Raw genomic sequence first — 18,608 nt, forward strand, 5'->3', positions numbered from 1 at the left:
GCTCCTTTGATACTGGATCCGGGGGAGCAGCCATGGGATGCACACTACATCCCCCGGAACATTTGGTGGCAGCCCCCCTGGGTTGCATCGGGGCCACAATGGTGGAATACTGGAGTTCATCCCTGTTGGGCTCCATGGCCACCACCAGGTTGGAACTGCGTGGCTTAACGAGCCCATGTGGGCTGGACTGCAGCCACACCAGTTCACTTCCCAGGTCCTCCCTGCATAGAGTTTGCATGTTCTCCCCATGTCTGTGTGGGTTTCCTCCGGTTTCCTCCCACAGTCCAAAGACATGCAGGTTAGGTGAATTGGCAATTCTAAATTGTCCCTAGTGTGTGCTTGGTGTGTGGGTGTGTGTTCACCCTGCGGTGGGCTGGCGCCCTGCCAAGGGTTTGTTTTCTGCCTTGCACCCTGTGTTGGCCGGGATTAGCTCTGGCAGACTCCCATGACCCAGTAGTTAGGATATAGCGGGTTGGATAATGGATGGATGGATAAAGCAACGCATGACAAGAACAGGAGTTTTCTAAATAGTCAGCATGGATTAACCCCCTCAGGGAGGGGTTTTTACCAACATTCTGGAAATCTATGAGGAACAAACAAAAAGGAAACAATCAGGGAAGTGCATATAACATTACTTATCATAATTCTCAGATAGTGTTTAATAAGGTTCCACATGAGAGGCTATTGATAAAACTGAAAGAAGTGGGAGTTCATGGTATAGTTCATAGATGGGTGAAAATTGAAAATACTGCTTATGAGAAGGACCAAAGAGTTTTAGAGGACTTGTCACTATAAATTTCCAGACAGTGTTCTGAAGCCATCAAGAAGGCTAACACAATGCCGGATTATATATCACAATGTGTAGAGTACAAGTCAAATATGTATTATAACAAACTAGTGAGGCCTCACCCAGAATACTGCATGAAGATTTGGTCTTCAAGCTACGAAAAAACATATCAGCATGACAAAAAGTCCAGAGGAGAGCAACTAGGTTAATTCAAGACTACATGGTATGAGTTATGAAGAAAGATTAAAGGCCTTGAACCTTTTCAGTCTAAGCAAAAAGAGATTAAAGATGGGACATGACTGAAGTGTTTAAAATTATGAAAGGAATTAGTGCAGTGGGTCAAGGCTTGTTACTGTAAGTTGAGGTCAAAAAGAATATAGGAACACAGTTGGAATCTTGTTAAGGGTAAATTTCCCACAAACATTAGGAAATTTGTCTTCACATGGAGAACCCTACACACATGGAATAAATTAAAAGCAGTGGGATTACCAGTAGCACTTTAGGGTCCTACCGAATTTGACTCGATCTTATTTTGGATGAATTAAGTGGAAGGGATTGGTTAGCTTTGTTGTACTGAACAGCCTGTTCTCATCAAAAATATTCTCATGTTCTAAAAGTAATGAGAAAAATAACAATTTTTATAACAAATCAAAAATGTAGATAAAAGTCATAACTTGCATCTGAACCCAGCACCTAATGAAATTTTCTAGTATCTTTTCTCCAAGCTCTTCGGTTAGTGGTAGGATTGGCACTCCAGCCTCTCTAAAAAAAACCTCACACTATCCCATCCCATTCGAACTAGTGTGGTGCTGAGGTGTCACCCACTGCACAGCTGCACTTGGGTCCTAATTTGGGGTCCTGCAATGTGCTGCATCAGTACAAGCTCCCAACCTACTCCTCCTCCTCCTCTTCTTCATACTCATTCTTAATTCTAATGTGTTTATTATCCCAAATTTTATTATAGCTTTTTTTTTTAAATCTTAGGTCCCAGCTTGCATCTCTCTTCCATCTTCTCTTGCTTCTTTTCCTTTTCAAAAGCCTAACACCAATTACTAAACTTTATAAAGAACCCTCCCTTCCTAGTTTAGTGTATGAATTTCTTGTCTCTGTGATAATATTTTGTCACACATTGTTCCAACATTAATCGTAAAGCACATACTGTTCCACAATACATACAAACACCAGTCTATACACCACTTACAGTATTCTGAATAAATGTTAAAAATTTTAGACTTGTCAGTACAGCAAGATTGACCTTTCTGCTTCTAATAATTCCTTTTGCACAATAAGTAAAAAAAAAAAAAAAGATATCCATTTTTTCACTAAAGAAAGGCAATTAATATGGTGAAATGTGAATTATATCCAAAATGACATTTTTAGTGTCACAGGGTCATTGCTGAAACTGAATGGTTGACATTTTCACATTCATAATGTAATTAATAACCAGTTACTTCACTCACCTGAAAATTGTCATTAGGCGTCCCACACACCCTCTGGTGTGGAATATTATGACTTTTCCACATAACACATTTTAATTAAGGAAGGACATTGAAAAGGAGCAATGCTGACTTAGGGTAAATAACAGGTGCATAATCAGCCGTTTCTAGTAATATAACAAATTTCAATTAGTACAAAACATAAAAAAGGAAATTGTTTTTTAGTTTTTTTTTTTTTTTACCCAAACACACTCAATATTTCCTGCATTGTTTCATTTAAGTGTTCTTCTAGCTCAATAATAAAAAAAACATTTTTTACATAGCTTTAAATGTTGTCATATGAAGCTTGTTGACATTCATTAATAACTTAGTTTCCAAACTCTTACCTAAATTACAGATTTTTAAACTGAATTGTGACACGCTCCTATTATGGTCAGTTTTTTTGTACTTTTTCTTCTGCATGTGTAAGTTACGGATGACTCATCGACCAGACAACCTTTTTTCAATTCTCTACGTTCGCTGATACATTTCCCACCAATAAGTTCATTTTTGGAGTGAATAGAGGGGTTTCTGCACAGTATCCCAATCTGTAAAGATCTTAAATTGCCCTTGATTATATTCAACTTCTGCTTTTTATTGTTCATCTGCTATGTCTTGATCAATGCACAGATGACACTGCCCCAAACTAAAGACGTTGCCCCCTCTGACTTCAACAGCACCATCACCTTGGTGGTTGTTATCATAACCCATCATCAGGTTGAGTGACTTTTGTCACTTAAGCTCCTGAAAAATTGCCCCCAAAAATCAAAGATCACTGAGATATCTTCTTCAACTCATAGTGGCCATCAGAATCAGCAACTGGGTCTGCTCCATATTTCTACACTTAAATATGATGGAATTTGAACTACTCTGTTATTCATGGCCACTTGGCACACACCCCTGGGCCCCTACCTGCAGGGGAGCCAAGAAGTTTTCAGAGTTCCTCATTCATATTCAATACATTTTTAACTTGTCATTTATGCCAGCAGTCCTCAACCAATGGGCCGTGGACTGGTACTGGGCCGTGGATCATTTAGCACTGGACTGGACAGAAAGATAACATTGTTGTTTTTATTTCCATTTTATTGACTATCTGAGTCTTCAGGTTCTTTTATTTTGAAAAATGTCCAGTTTATCTCTGTACAACAGTGACAATGTTCTATTGTTTAAGTACCTTGACAGCCACTGTAGTGAAGGAAGTAGGAGGGGTGGTATCAAGTATTTTTGGATGGGCATGCTGATTGATTTGTTTGTGGTGTACAATGAACTGTTGATAACTTTCAATAACTGTGACCACTCGTTATTCAACATGGTGTCAGAAGTCATCAGTTACCAAGTCTCATCGAAGTGTAACAAGCGACTGAATTGCACAAGGTAATTGAATATACATTCACAGTATAGCAGAAGTATTTTGTAGACCCAAACCACTGATGTTTGATGGCAATGTCGCGGAGAACTGCCATGATATTTTCATAGCTGCTGTAGACAAATATACACACACACACACACGTGTATTTAGAAATAAGGAACAAAGCTAAAGGAGTATGTAGAACAGTGACTATGTTCTGTTGTTTATGTATCTTGACAGCCACTCTAGCTAATAAAGTAGGAGGGGCAATATTAAAAAAAGTTTGGAATTGCATGTACATTGATTCGTTTGAGGTGTACAATAAACTGTTGATAACTTTCAATAACTGTGACCACTTGTCATTCAACAATCTCCCCATCCCTTCCACCTGTGCCTCTTTCCCACATTTGTCACTGTCACAGTTTTGATGTCCACATGTTAAACCTTCCTAAAATTGCAAAACAACAGATGTTTCTGTAGATCGCCACAAAAGCTGAAAAAATCCTGGTTCTGTTTCAATCTTTGTGAAGCGGGTTTTCTGCAGTGACAGCAGCCAAAATGAAATTACGGAGTAGACTGGACATCAGGAACACACTTTGGTGTCATTGTCTCCCATCACTACCTGAGATGGGACCATCGTGTTGAAGGAAAATAAGAGCTCCCACTGATTCCACATTATAATGAGTTCTATTTATTATGCGTGCATAATGGCTAATCCATGGAAAATTGTCTTTACATGAAAATGGTCTGTGTCGCAAAAAAAGTTGTAGACTAAGGATTTATTCAGTTAAAAGGTGCCCAAACAGGACCCAGACAAAACTCATGGCTTCAAGTTTGAGTGAATATGATGGTCCCTAGCTATAATCTCTAGTAGCATTTATCTGTCTGTGAGGATCTATTGTTCATGGAATAAATGAACATTTGGCTTTTTATGTGATAGGCAGTAGCCCTGATACAATTGAGACTGGGGCTCTTTGGGGGCAATATCTGGCAACACTTCTTCTTTCAGCTGCTCTCATTAGGGGTTGCCACAGCGGATCATCTTCTTCCATATCTTTCTGTCCTCTGCATCTTGTTTTTAAGTGTTTTAAAACACTGCTGAAAACATATTACTTTAACATGGCCTTTTTATAACTTCAATTTAACTTAATTTAACTTAATCCTGATACTCTGTATGTTCAATTCTTCATAATAACTATTCATGGTGGCTCTAAAATCCGTACTGACCCCTACTCTCTCTTCTGTTTCTTTTTCCGGTTTCTTTGTGGTGGTGGCCTGCGCCACCTCCACCTACTCAAAGCATCATGATGCTCCAACAATGATGGATGGATTAAAAGGCAGAAGTCTACGTGACCATCATCATCAAGTCCTTCCGTGAGAACCCTAAATCCTTAGGTTGAATGCCCAGAGGGGACTGGGCGGTCTCATAGTCTGGAATCCCTACAGATTTTATTTTTTTTTCTCCAGCCGTCTGGAGTTTTTTTTGTTTTTTCTGTCCCCCCTGGCCATTGGACCTTACTTATTCTATGTTAATTAATGTTGACTTATTTTGTTTTCTTATTGTGTCTTTTATTTATCTATTATTATTTATTTTTATGTAAAGCACTTTGAGCTACTGTTTGTATGAAAATGTGCTATATAAATAAATGTTGTTGTTGTTGTTCTGTTAACACCCATCACCTGCATGTCCTCTCTCACCACATCCATAAACCTTATCTTAGGCCTTCCTCTTTTCCTCTTACCTGGCTACTCTATCCTTAGCATCCTTCACCCAACATACCTAGCATCTCTCCTCTGCACATGTCCAGACCAACGCAATCTGGCCTCTCTGACTTTGTCTCCCAACTGTCCAACTTGAGCAATATCTGGCAACACTATTTGCTCAAAAACAACCCTGAACAGAAACAGCTGCTTCTAATGCAAAGTGTTTACTTTAGTGATTTCTTTTCTTTGCCAGTCACCTATAGGTCTTCTGACCAGCAGAGGTAAATAAAAACTAAAAACACTAAAATGAAATCCTAGAACTTAATCCATTTATAAATGTGTTCTCATTTTATCATTATAAAGTAGTTCAAAATGAAAACAACAAGAAGTCTGTGTCATACATTTTCTAAACTGATGACAGCACAAAGACACTTTGTCATGTTTGCATTCCATTAGTCAGCTATGCAGCTTTGTCTTTGAAATATTAAAATGGTAATTTGGAGAAGGATATTGTTGTCTGAATAATGTGTGCCACCAACAGAAAACAAAGCATTTTAGAAGTTACACAGTTTGATTACTCTGAAAAATTAATGTGAAATTGTGTTAATGTGGTCAAATTACAGTTGTGCTACTTCATTTTAACAAAATTAGCACTTTGATTTAATCACAATAATTATAAAAAAATGAAAAATAAACAGTGCTGCAGAGCTTACAGGTAATGTTATGGCATATTACTTTATTAAAAAAAAAAAACATTTTAGTTACTACCCTGTGATGGACTGGCACCCAGTCTAAGGCTGGTTCTTGCATTGACCCTTTCACTGCTGACATAATACTGACAGTACCGGGTGCAAGGCATGAAAGCAACTGCAAGGGACACCAGTCCATCTTAGGACACCTTCAGACACACACCTACACACACTCACACCATTTGCCAGGTAACCACTTACACTCACCTAAAGGATTATTAGGAACACCTGTTCAATTTCTCATTAATGCAATTATCCAATCAACCAATCACATGGCAGTTGCTTCAATGCATTTAGGGGTGTGGTCCTGGTCAAGACAATCTCCTGAACTCCAAACTGAATGTCAGAATGGGAAAGAAAGGTGATTTAGGCAAATTTGAGCGTGGCATGGTTGTTGGTGCCAGACGGGCCGGTCTGAGTATTTCACAATCTGCTCAGTTACTGGGATTTTCACGCACAACCATTTCTAGGGTTTACAAAGAATGGTGTGAAAAGGGAAAAACATCCAGTATGCGGCAGTCCTGTGGGCGAAAATGCCTTGTTGATGCTAGAGGTCAGAGGAGAATGGGCCGACTGATTCAAGCTGATAGAAGAGCAACTTTGACTGAAATAACCAGTTGTTACAACCGAGGTATGCAGCAAAGCATTTGTGAAGCCACAACACGCACAACCTTGAGGCGGATGGCTACAACAGCAGAAGACCCCACCGGGTACCACTCATCTCCACTACAAATAGGTAAAAGAGGCTACAATTTGCACGAGCTCACCAAAATTGGACAGTTGAAGACTGGAAAAATGTTGCCTGGTCTGATGAGTCTCGATTTCTGTTGAGACATTCAAATGGTAGAGTCAGAATTTGGCGTAAACAGAATGAGAACATGGATCCATCATGCCTTGTTACCACTGTGCAGGCTGGTGGTGGTGGTGTAATGGTGTGGGAGATGTTTTCTTGGCACACTTTAGGCCCCTTAGTGCCAATTGGGCATCATTTAAATGCCACGGGCTACCTGGGCATTGTTTCTGACCATGTCCATCCCTTCATGACCACCATGTACCCATCCTCTGATGGCTACTTTCAGCAGGATAACGCACAATGTCACAAAGCTCGAATCATTTCAAATTGGTTTCTTGAACATGACAATGAGTTCACTGTACTAAAATGGCCCCCACAGTCACCAGATCTCAACCCAATAGAGCATCTTTGGGATGTGGTGGAACGGGAGCTTCGTGCCCTGGATGTGCATCCCATAAATCTCCATCAACTGCAAGATGCTATCCTATCAATATGGACCAACATTTCTAAAGAATGCTTTCAGCACCTTGTTGAATCAATGCCACATAAAATTAAGCTAGTTCTGAAGGCGAAAAGGGGTCAAACACCGTATTAGTATGGTGTTCCTGATAATCCTTTAGGTGAGTGTATGTCCTAAGAGGTTTTTGGCATTACATACCCAAAAATAGAGAGCCATTATTCTGCTTATGTAACAAAAGGAATTAGTCATTTCTCTCCAAAAAATGGAATTTACAGTACCTAACTGAAACATTATTTGATGCACGAACCTGAAAAAACTTTCTTTTGTACCTCAAACTGCCAGATATCATTGTACCAAGTTTACATTTCATATCCCATAGCATTGTAAAGTTGCAGAAGGTGTCCCTTTTTTGAAAACATTTAGAGTTTCCACAGCCAGTGACATTAGATCAAAGAGAGGGGGGTTGCTCATATGTACATTGGAACAATACTTCACTTGTACACTAAGAAACTGTAAGACCACTGCTCAGAAAGCTAACATAGCTAACATACGCGTCCGGATATAGTAACTGAACCCATGACACTTGAACTGTAAAACTGCAGACCACGATGCGTCAAAGTTAAACTATAAGCAATACTTACAAATCGAGCATAAGATCAAGTCCTTCAGCAAACACGTCATTCTCAATGATGTAAAAACTGCGAGTCAAGGTCTTCACATTTCATAGCACTAGCATTCTGTAAATGTTCTGGAACTTCCTCAACTGTATGGTTTTCTTTTTTAAAGAAGACAGAAACCTAATACAAACTTCAAGCCTTATTTCACAACAACCAAACAATGCACAGTCACTCTCACAGAAGCTTATGAATAAAAATTACCTGTCACAGACGTAATATATTTCCTGCCTTTAACACTCAGCTGTGATATGTAGTACAAATGACCAATCACAGACAACTTTACATCATAGGAATGCTCAAAACCTTAGCTATTCAAAGGTAATGAATGTTTTACATTATGGAGCTCGATAGAAGTGGGATCTTTAATAAAAGCAGGTTCACTCAGCTATGCCACTTTGCTCACTTCAGCATATATGTGTGCAGATCACGTATTTTACTAAAGAGAGAGAGTGGACAACTTGGAAACCTATGGTATATTTGAAAGAAGACACTCATGGGTATGTAAAAATACCATTATTGCTTTTAATTGCAACATACACAAACAACTTTAAAACATGGTGGTGTTCTACCAGTGGGAAACTTCATGCATAAGTAGTTACGTTAACAAACATAAGTATAGAGTACTGGGAGAAAAACCCCACAAAAGCACATGGAGTAGATGCAAACTACAAAGCAACAGTGACCTGTTCAAAACTGTGAGCACCAACCCCTTTTCCTTAGTGCCATCCTAACATAAATTGAAAATATTAGCATGTAAGTGAAGACACATCATACTGTTTTAAAAAAATTTTTTATTCGTTAAACAAAAGTTTGTTTGCATACCACTTACAGGCGGTATTAAATTAACCTGGTATCAGAATGAGGGAAGTTGGAAGGTGACAGGAAAATAATCAAAATCAGCAGATAAAGGTTAAACACCAAGCAAAAGGCTTAACACAATAATTGCTGCTTGTGAAATTAAAATGCTATTAGCATGTCCATTACAGTTTGAATCACAAGTTCAGGTTAGAAAAAGATAGGTTGAGGTTAGGAAAGAACAATTTATTTACATCAAGACATTGCCACTACAGTGAATTAAAGCAGTATGTATTTAAAATGCATCAGCTGTTGAGCATCATGTAGTTAATATGTAAGCTGGGAATTTTGTTGGGAGCAAAAACAGGCACAACAACTATGTTGTCACACTGTGCTTGTCAAGTATGAAACTGCACTCTGACGGCTTTTGGAAAAACAGAATAGAAAGTTCAGCCACCGCAGTATTTACAAGCAGGGTCTAAACATTTTGCATATTTAAGTGAGTGATATAAGGGTGATATACATCAACAATGAATCACTAAAACAAGTCAAAACAGATGGGTGGGTACCCTGGATAGCCGGTTTCAATGACAAGTTAAAGCAAAGATTTATGGCAGAGGAAGAACAAAATAAGAAAAGAATGATAAAAGTATAATGATAATGTAGTCTTTATTAGTTCCAAATATTTACAGTATAACAGGGTGCACCCACCATACCAAGAATATGTCAGACAATACTACAAATATAAGCCTTTATCTGTGCTGACGGGATAGACAAGAAAAGAATAATATGGATATACGTTGTCAAAAAAAGCTACACTTATTCACTGACCTGTTCTAAGAGCCATTGTCACACACTCGCACAATATGGCAGCTTGTCACTTTTTCTAGTACAAAAGCAGCAACACTGATTGTCTTTTTCTCAGTATGCCAGTCATTCTTTAAGATGAGGAAGCATTCCACTGTCTTGGTTGTAACCCCAACTAGCCATTGGAGTTGGACACATTTTACTGGATATGTGCCAGTTAGGGTGTCTCAAGAATCTTGTCAGACCTCTCTAAAGGTCCATGCTGAGTGCCTGCTTATCTAATCTGACTTGAACTTGCTTCCTCTTTGGTTCTGAGAATAATAACAATAAAAATAAATCATAAGACACTAAAACAGTGAAAGGCTGGAAGAATAGATGAATGGACATATTTTTAACATATGAGGTGCTCCTGATAAGTGTGTGTAGAACCTAAATGATCTCTTCACAGGACAGAAGCTACTTGACCTTATGTAGGAAGAGGAAACATCTGAGGTTGTGAGCTTACTGTGCCTCTAAAAAGGAAGTGGTGTATTTTTATTTCATGATTTGAGACAGGGAGACATCAAATTTTGCACCTATCTGAAAAATGATTCTCACATTAATGTATATGAATTGGTTGGTTTTGTATTCTTTAGAGGTCGGTAACATCCAGTGGATCACGGAGGGTTAGCCCACTAGTGGACAATATCTGATAACTGAACCAGTTTCTTTGACAGTGTATGATGTGCTGGGGCAAATGCTCCTGATAAACATAATATTGTATTGTATCCAGAACTATATTCTGGAATGCCTATGAAGTGAGATCCAAGAGCTGTCTTTTGCTGCATTAGGGTGATGAAGACAGGATGACATTATGATTTAAAGGCAGAATAGAAAATGCTTTTAATACTGTATTTTTTCACTGACATGTTTTTCTTCAAGTTTGAAGGATTGTGACTCCAAAATATGGTGGCTTCGAAACATCTTGCTTAACTCCAGACTCCATACAGAAGTCTTTTCATGAAAGGTACAGATGTTGTAAATCTTAGTTTTGTACCTCAATGATTTCTTTTATTACTTTGTGAATGAATGTATTTCCTAATGGCATCATGCATAAGACGCTAAGTGTAAACGTAATTTCTGGTTACAAACTGAGAGAGAAATTGGGTAGCTGAATTTAGCTTGATTGTAAAATAACAATAACACTCTGCTTTCTGTGGGGAAAAAAAAACACTTTGAGAAATGTTGGCAAATGTGTCATATTTGTGCTTACAATATAATGGAGAAGCACTACAGCTACACATACCACTTAGTTCTCCCTTTCTGTTTCTGTTTCGATCCTCAGTTAAACACTGCTGGAGCTGCATCTTCTGACAGTACAGCAGGGCAGTAAGAAACAAGCTATGTTTTTGAAAGCACAGCAATATGGTATTAAAAAAACACACACTCACTCTTGTCACTTTACAGTAAGACAGCCCAGTAGACATGACAGCATAATATGATAGATTCAATTCCCAACACAGGTTCACAGAGTAATGCTCAGCATGTCCCCAATTCTTATTCTTTTGCTTTATAGGCAAAATACAAACATTTTTTTGGCAGAATGTAGCTCTTTTGTACTCTGTTTGGAATGTTGCCACCAATGGCTTTGATGGAGACAAAACGGCCAACCAACAAGTGCATTTCTAGTTTTTTTAGTGAATGTATGTAAATCTTTATCATATATGTGAAAAGAGACAATTTTTGCCTTATTGGATGACACCTTATCATGAACTGCATTTCCTTCAGGATTTATTACCAAGATGAACTTTGATGTCCATAATAAACACCTCCTAAGGGATCTGATGCATGGCATCATGGTTATGTGAGGGAAGACTTAAAATGCTATACCAAGTTGTTGTGGCTGGGACCATATGCACTGTTGTAGAGGTACAAACACTCCTCTGCAGTTTCTTGAGATGGCGCACCAGCACAATATTTCTTTTGTAGATATTCCTTTATGTAAAAGTGGTTTAGAAATCATTCAACACAACCAGCTAAAATACTGAGATGATGCAAACAGCTTTTTAACTGTGGAAAGCATTTTAATGACAGAACAAGGTAATTTGAAAGATGAATAAAACACATATCAGCTTTACTAAGCTCTATTTTATCTTCATCTTGTGGTCTGGAGTCACATATTCAACTCCATTTTAGGTGTATGACCGTAATGCCCAGGATGTTCCTGATTTCTTACTTATCCATTGCATTAAGGATATCTAAACCTTCAATTTTAACACGTTTAAAAACAGTTCATTTTAATCTCTTTCTCAGACATTACATTTATTTCTTCTCTTGTAATTACAAGATGAAATATTAATTTAATTTCAATAGCTTTTTCTGAGCATCATGGTAATGCAGTGCTTAGAACTGCTGTTTTGTAGATTTTATGTCCTGGTTTTGAATTCAATGGCAGCACTTTGTATTCTCCACGTGTCTGTGTGCTTTTCCTCCAACATTTTGAAAGATGTGCAGTTTTAAGTTAAATGGTGTCCAACGCACATGTTTAGAGGCGTTTTCAGGCCTCCTGCAATTCAATTCTGGAATGAGAGGTGGCACTGTTGGTAACTCCTTCGCCCTTTTTGCTCATAAAACAGAAGTCCCCCAACTAGACAATGGCTGATGTCACTTCCACTTCCTTCTCAGAATGCCTAACTCTTCCACTTCGGACTGTATATAAGATTCCACTGCACAGTAAGTCAGCATTCAGTTTTGGACCGACATCTGAGTGTGACTGTGTTTGTCAAAAGAAGCACCATAATTCCTCTTTGACCTGAAAGTCTGATTATTTGTTATTTTTGTTGCATTTTATGGCCACCTAGACGATCCAGTAAATGAGGTTATGCCGCAAAGGCAGCCCAAGGCTTCATTACTTTCTGTGTTAATCTTTTACAATGATAGTCTCTAAAGTTGAGTGAGTGTGTGTGTGGGTGAGCCCTGTGATGGACAGATGTCCTGTCTGGACCTGTTCCTTGTGTCACAAAAATGTGCTTAGAAGGCAGTCAACAAGCCATGAGGTGAGTGATACAACGCAAGATAAGAGGTTGATTTGGGGTACTGATGTCTTTTTCTCCGTCTCTACAGAACAAAAGAAGACAAACCATAAACACACGCCCTCACCGACAACACTTCCAGTCTCTAAAAATGGCTTCCTCAAGATAACATCACTTCCGGTCCATCAATGATGATGTCACTTTCAACGCCTCAGGATGACATCACTTTTTCCGATCCACCTATGACGACGTCGCTTCAAGCTCCTCAGGATAACATCACTTCCAGTCCATCAGTAATGACGTCACTTCCGATTGCATCATCATTTCCTCATAACTCATTACCTGCAGCCATTTTGTATATAAACAAATCATTTCACCTCTGTATTTTGTCAATGTTTTGGATTTTTCATCAAATATTGACCAGTTTTCTAAATCTTCCAACGGATATTATACAGGGCAATTCCCCAACTCTTTTTGCAGTTTTTTGTGTTAATTTATTCTATTACACTTGTATTGCTGCTAATGCTACCATAGCAGAGTCCGACTCCCTGTGACCCTGAATTGGACTTTGTGGATTTACTGTTTCCCGTTCATTTTTAATGATTTTATTTGATTATTTCAGAAGATGGTGATATCGCTCCAAGAAAATCAACAAAGTAATTAAAAGGGCGAGCTCAGTTATGGGACACACTCTGGACCTCCTGGAGGTAGTAGCAAAGGAGAGAATTAATACAAAACTGAGTGCCATCATGAACAATTCTGCACATTATTTCTCTCTGAGAACTTTCAAACATCAAATTATTCAGCAAAAGAAAACCAGACTGGGGTTCCTTCATACCAATTGCAATATGCCTGCATAATGACTCAAAGTGACTGTTACAGAACAATCAAATGTTTTCTTTCTTTTTAAATTTTCTTAAATTTTCCTTTTTAGTCATTCTTTTGTGTATTCAGTCCATAGTGTCATTGTTATCTGTTTATGTATTTATTTCATTAGACAGCTTCTGTAAAAAGTCAAATATTACCCCTAGAGATGAATAAGGATCTATGTATTTATCTATCTAAGAACACCCCAGGATTCAAACTCATGACTTTATATCTCTCAGATATCCAGCGGAATATTTGAATGAGCATCTTAGTTTACTTATCTAAAGAAACATTCTTTTAGCCTGGGATGCTGTAATCTTTATCAGAGAAACCTCAAATTTTATTATTGATCCACCATTAACTCAGCTGCAGTATGCAGTCAACTACAGTATTTAAAGTTAAAAAGTCACAAATACCTGGAAATAACTGATCTCTCAAAAAAATTAATTCCACATTATAAAGAACAGTAGCTGAACTGAGCAGTTTTTCAGGTATATTATAATATATGAGGTACTTTGCTCTATCAATTAAACCAAAGGTGATCAACGTCGGTCCCGAGGGGCCACAGTGGCAGCAAGTATTTTGTTCCAACCCAGTTGCTTAATTAGACAACAATCCTTGCCAATAACAGGTTTCATTTAATATCATGAAGTGCTGGTGTTTTAACTCTGCAATGCCAGGCCTTTCTTAAATTATAGATTTTTTTTCCCATTCAAATGATATTTTCCAAATGATATGAAGCCTAAAACAGATGAGTAATTTGCAGTTTCCTTCGGAGTACTTTATTAAACCAAATAGTGCATGATGAATACACGCTTTTGTAAATGAAGACAAGTTAGATGGAGAACTGCTGGTTCCTTTGTCATTTGCATCTTATTGCTAATAAGAAGTTATTAAAACAGCTGTTTAAGACTAAAATAAGGAATTAAGGGTTCAAAATCTTAATAAGTCAGACAAGTAAAATAAAGCAGAAAAATGTCATTTCAAGAATAAGGGCTTCTTTAGCAATATTTCAAATCTCAAGAAGCAGTTGGTTTGGAACAAAAACCTGAAGCCACTGTGGCCCTCCAGGACTGATGTTGCTCACCCCTGAGGGTCTAATTCTTAAATAACAACTCAATTAAATGAAGTTATTTAGCAGCAAACACTGGTTACTTAAAAACTGTTTAGAATGAAAACTTGTAGCCACTGAGGGCCTCCAGGACTGGAAATTGGTACCTGTGACATAAACAGCTATTGATCATTTTTGAGTGATATTGGTTTATGATCAGATGCTAGATATGTTAGTAAATGTTTTTCATCCAACTTGTGGCCATTATTGGTGTGATTAATAGCATTTAGCATGAATCATTTATATTGTTTTTATTGATATAGGTTTTATTTGTATATTCATTTAGGAGCAGAATGAATTAAGTGTTACTCAACACTTATTGTCCATCCATCCATTTTCCAACCCGCTGAATCCGAACACAGGGTCACGGGGGTCTGCAGGAACCAATCCCAGCCAACACAGGGCACAAGGCAGGAACCAATCCCGGGCAGGGTGCCAACCCACCGCAGGAACACTTATTGTAACCTTTTAAATGCTTCTTTATTCCATGAACTATTCAACTGATTTTACCATAAAAAAAAATAAACAAAATAAAACTCAATATATGAATGAAACAGGTATCCTTACCAAAAGTGATATTTTCAGATTCTGCCATTTTTAGACACAGCTCCCTTTCTCTCTCTATTTCCAGCATTGTATCACAACCTGAGGAGAATGCCATCATCTGAAAAAATGATAAAAACAAATTTATATAAAAATGTAAAATTAAATTCTTCATTCAATGTTTTTCCATTCCAAAACATAATTTTAATGGTGCATTTCTGTGAAGACTTGAAATAGCCAATGGCTGTGGTTAGCCTTGCTACCCAACTGCTCAAGTGACCTGGGCTTGAATCGAAGTCCGAGTTTTGCTCCATCTCTGCATTTGTTTTCTCCTGCTTTTCCAGCTTTCCTCCTATTTACCAATGCCACTGTGACATAAGACAGGATGCTGGTTTTGCATGAGTTGAAAATGAAAAACAATACAATCTTTATTAGATAAATTAATTCTTTGAAAATCTTTTTCCTCACAAAATTTATTTTTCTCTCTCCTCCCCTTCCTTCTCAAGCCAGGTGAACACTTGCTACTTGTTTCCTCCTGACTCTGAATGTACCTGGGACAAATAAAGTACTGCCCATCTACCGTTTTTTTAAAGAACAACTCGAGAGTACTTTTGCAACACCAGAAGTGCATTGTGTAAGAACTTCCAAGTTAGACAGAAGGCCTAACAGACAGTGAGGCCATATCTACTGCAGGACTGGAGTCCAGCCACCCTGTTTTAATAAGAAAACAACAAAAACAAGAAAAAAAATGGCGTTGGCAGCAAAATAAACAGCCACTCAATGGTGCAAGCACAGGAAAATAAATCAAAAAGGATTCAGACTCTGATCTCTCTCTGCTAAGGGTCTGTCAGTGGAGCATAGTCCTATTGTAGGCTCTGGTCAGCACTGAGATACATCCTTCCGGGAATGATCATCTTTAAACGGTCTTGGCTGTGGCATTTGGGTGTGGCATCTGGGAGCAATTAGGGCGGGGTTACTCACCCTCAGGGGGCATCCTCTATTAGCTGAGACAACACTGATAGTGACAACACCCCCTCTCATCCCGGTGTGGTATTATGTATGTGATTTGTGCCAAAATGGTGATCCACAGACACACATGTGTGACAAAACATACTTTAAGCCCTTAACAAGAATATTGGATTATAATTAAACTTTTGCTATTTGCAATTCTAAATTTGGCATGTGTAACACTCCACAAAATACTTCTAGTATAAATCTTATCCAGTCGGACCATACAATGCCAAAATGGACAAAGCACTTAAGAGAAACAAATTAATTATCCAATTACTTTGGTTGGTGGAACAGATAAGACCTAAAGCCAGTGAATTAATTTATAAAGTAGAATGAGGTCTATGGATCTAAACAACCAACATTGTCCCCAAGAGATTTCTTTAAATGTTGTTTTCCCACGGTACAATGCAATATGTGGTGATACAGTTGAATGCTATTGTATAGTTATGCCTTCATAGAGAATTTTTAAATGGTATAAAAAAGGAAGCAGGGCAGCTATGTTTACTGAATGTACTGTATATCAGTACAATGTGAAAAGAATAAGGTATAAACAAAACACAATAAACCTGAAAATGTTTCCAATAATTGGAATGTTAAATTGTAAGGCAAAAAATATACTGTGTGGACAAATGACCTCTGCCATGTTAATAAAATTCCATGTTTGGAAGCTGCTCTGGTTGTTGCTCCCCTCTCTCTCTCTCTTTCTCTCTCATTCTCTCTCTTTCTTCCCCTCTCATACACACACTTTATGTCTCCAGAATGAATCTTCTCTGGCATTAAACTGCCAGTCAGGTCTTACCCTCCTGCTTTCTATCTGATCTATTTGTTGGTGGGTCTCCATTTTTGACAATACTTGTCTCAGTGTAGTGGCTTTGTCATTACTTATAATGAAACAGAGCTTTGCTACAGTTAACAGCTACAGCTTCCAACTGTTTCTTTAATTGTTCACCCTTGGCTATGACCCCTGCCTATTTTAGCAGTGAATAGGAGTGAAGAAGAAATAACTAGAATAAAACATACAACATTTTGCATTGCTGTTCTTTGCTATTGTTTTTTTTAAATACCATACTCTGTCCTTTTTAGAATCAGGAGAATGGATGTCAGAAGGGGTTGCACAACACTTGCATTAGGTAAAGCAGCACTTTTCTTAAAATGGGTGATAGCCTGCAGTGGATTGATGTTATTTTTCAATGGACACCAACACAGGTCATTGTGGAATGACAGACATACTTCAGTTATAAATATTATGCACTGCAGATGTCAGATATGTGCTCTGAATGTAGCCTTCTATTCACTGTCTGTGTGAAGTTTACATTTCTTGCCTGTATTTCTATGTGGGCTTTCTCTGGATATTTCAGTTTCCAAGCTTGTGCTGATTGGCACATATTTGTTAATTGGCTGGGTGTCAGTACGTGTGTTTGTGTGGGTGTGCAACTCATCCAGTGTTGTGTCAGATGTTACCACACCTGTATGTGGCTCCCTAAACCCATACAACTTAGGAAGGAACATTCTGTACAAACTTAAATAAAATAATACAAAAAAATACAAGTACAGAGAAATGTGACGATAAATAACAACATGAAATGTGACTATAAATAATTAAATGTGCAATGAAAATTTTTGTTGCTTATTTCTTTATGTATTTATTTAAATATTTAATTAATTTATTTCAGTGACTCCACACATATCATGAAATAAGCCCTGAAATGAAAGCTGTCCCTATCACTCGTGAAAGTTGAGAGGGTAGCCTCTAGCTGTTGCCGTGTTTTGATTGGTGAATCATCGGTGGAACAAATGTAAACCTTCTGTCATCAAATGCCACATTTACAGCAGACCTTCAGATGCAAACTCCTGAAGAATTTGAAGTTTTTGTAATTAAAGCAGCTGCTTCTCACGGTAATTCTAGGTAATGTTCTTTTTTTGCAGTAGTAATAGACGTGCGCATTCACAATTTTGAGCCACAGGATTGTAATGTCAAGGATATTGCAGATGATTCAACAATCAAAAATTAGTACTTGCTAAAGCCAACCCCATCAACTTTGGCAAGTGGAAGTGACAGTTTTCATTTCAAAGCTTATTTTATGTTGTATACGGTGTCACTGAATAGCCGTTGGAGGTCAGGATCAGCATATGAATATGGTTTGGAAGCGTGTAAACATTGGATGATTTAACGATAGTCATTGGCTTCATGTTGGTCCTTCTTCCAGAGCTCTGTTTACAGTTAGAAGCAAACTGGATAGTGGTAAATAGCTGTAACATGTTTTGCCATGCATAACTGGTCAAATTACAGTCATGATCATGTAATTTGAGAGAAAATGGCTTCACATCACAGTCCGATTAAGTCAGGTGGCACATCTCCGTTAGTCTGAAACACTTCGGTGCATACCCGAAGGATAATGATGGCCATTTTGAATCACTTTTCTGAATTGATTTTTTGAACTAGCCGTTTAAGTCAACTGATTCTTGATTC

The 18,608-nt window shown here is 38.0% G+C and overlaps 1 protein-coding gene across 1 annotated transcript in view; it reads right to left on the reverse strand.

Moving 5' to 3' along the window:
* Positions 1–18,608, reverse strand: part of vipr1b (vasoactive intestinal peptide receptor 1b) — a 239,703-nt gene that overhangs the window by 189,473 nt on the left and 31,622 nt on the right. The window contains exon 2 of the mRNA XM_039753682.1: positions 15,152–15,248. Within this exon, the coding sequence (XP_039609616.1) occupies positions 15,152–15,248 (97 nt within the window). The remainder of the gene's footprint in view (positions 1–15,151; positions 15,249–18,608) is intronic.

The sequence above is a fragment of the Polypterus senegalus genome, chromosome 5 (assembly GCF_016835505.1).
Source record: "Polypterus senegalus isolate Bchr_013 chromosome 5, ASM1683550v1, whole genome shotgun sequence".
In the NCBI taxonomy this organism is placed as follows: Eukaryota; Metazoa; Chordata; class Cladistia; order Polypteriformes; family Polypteridae; genus Polypterus; species Polypterus senegalus.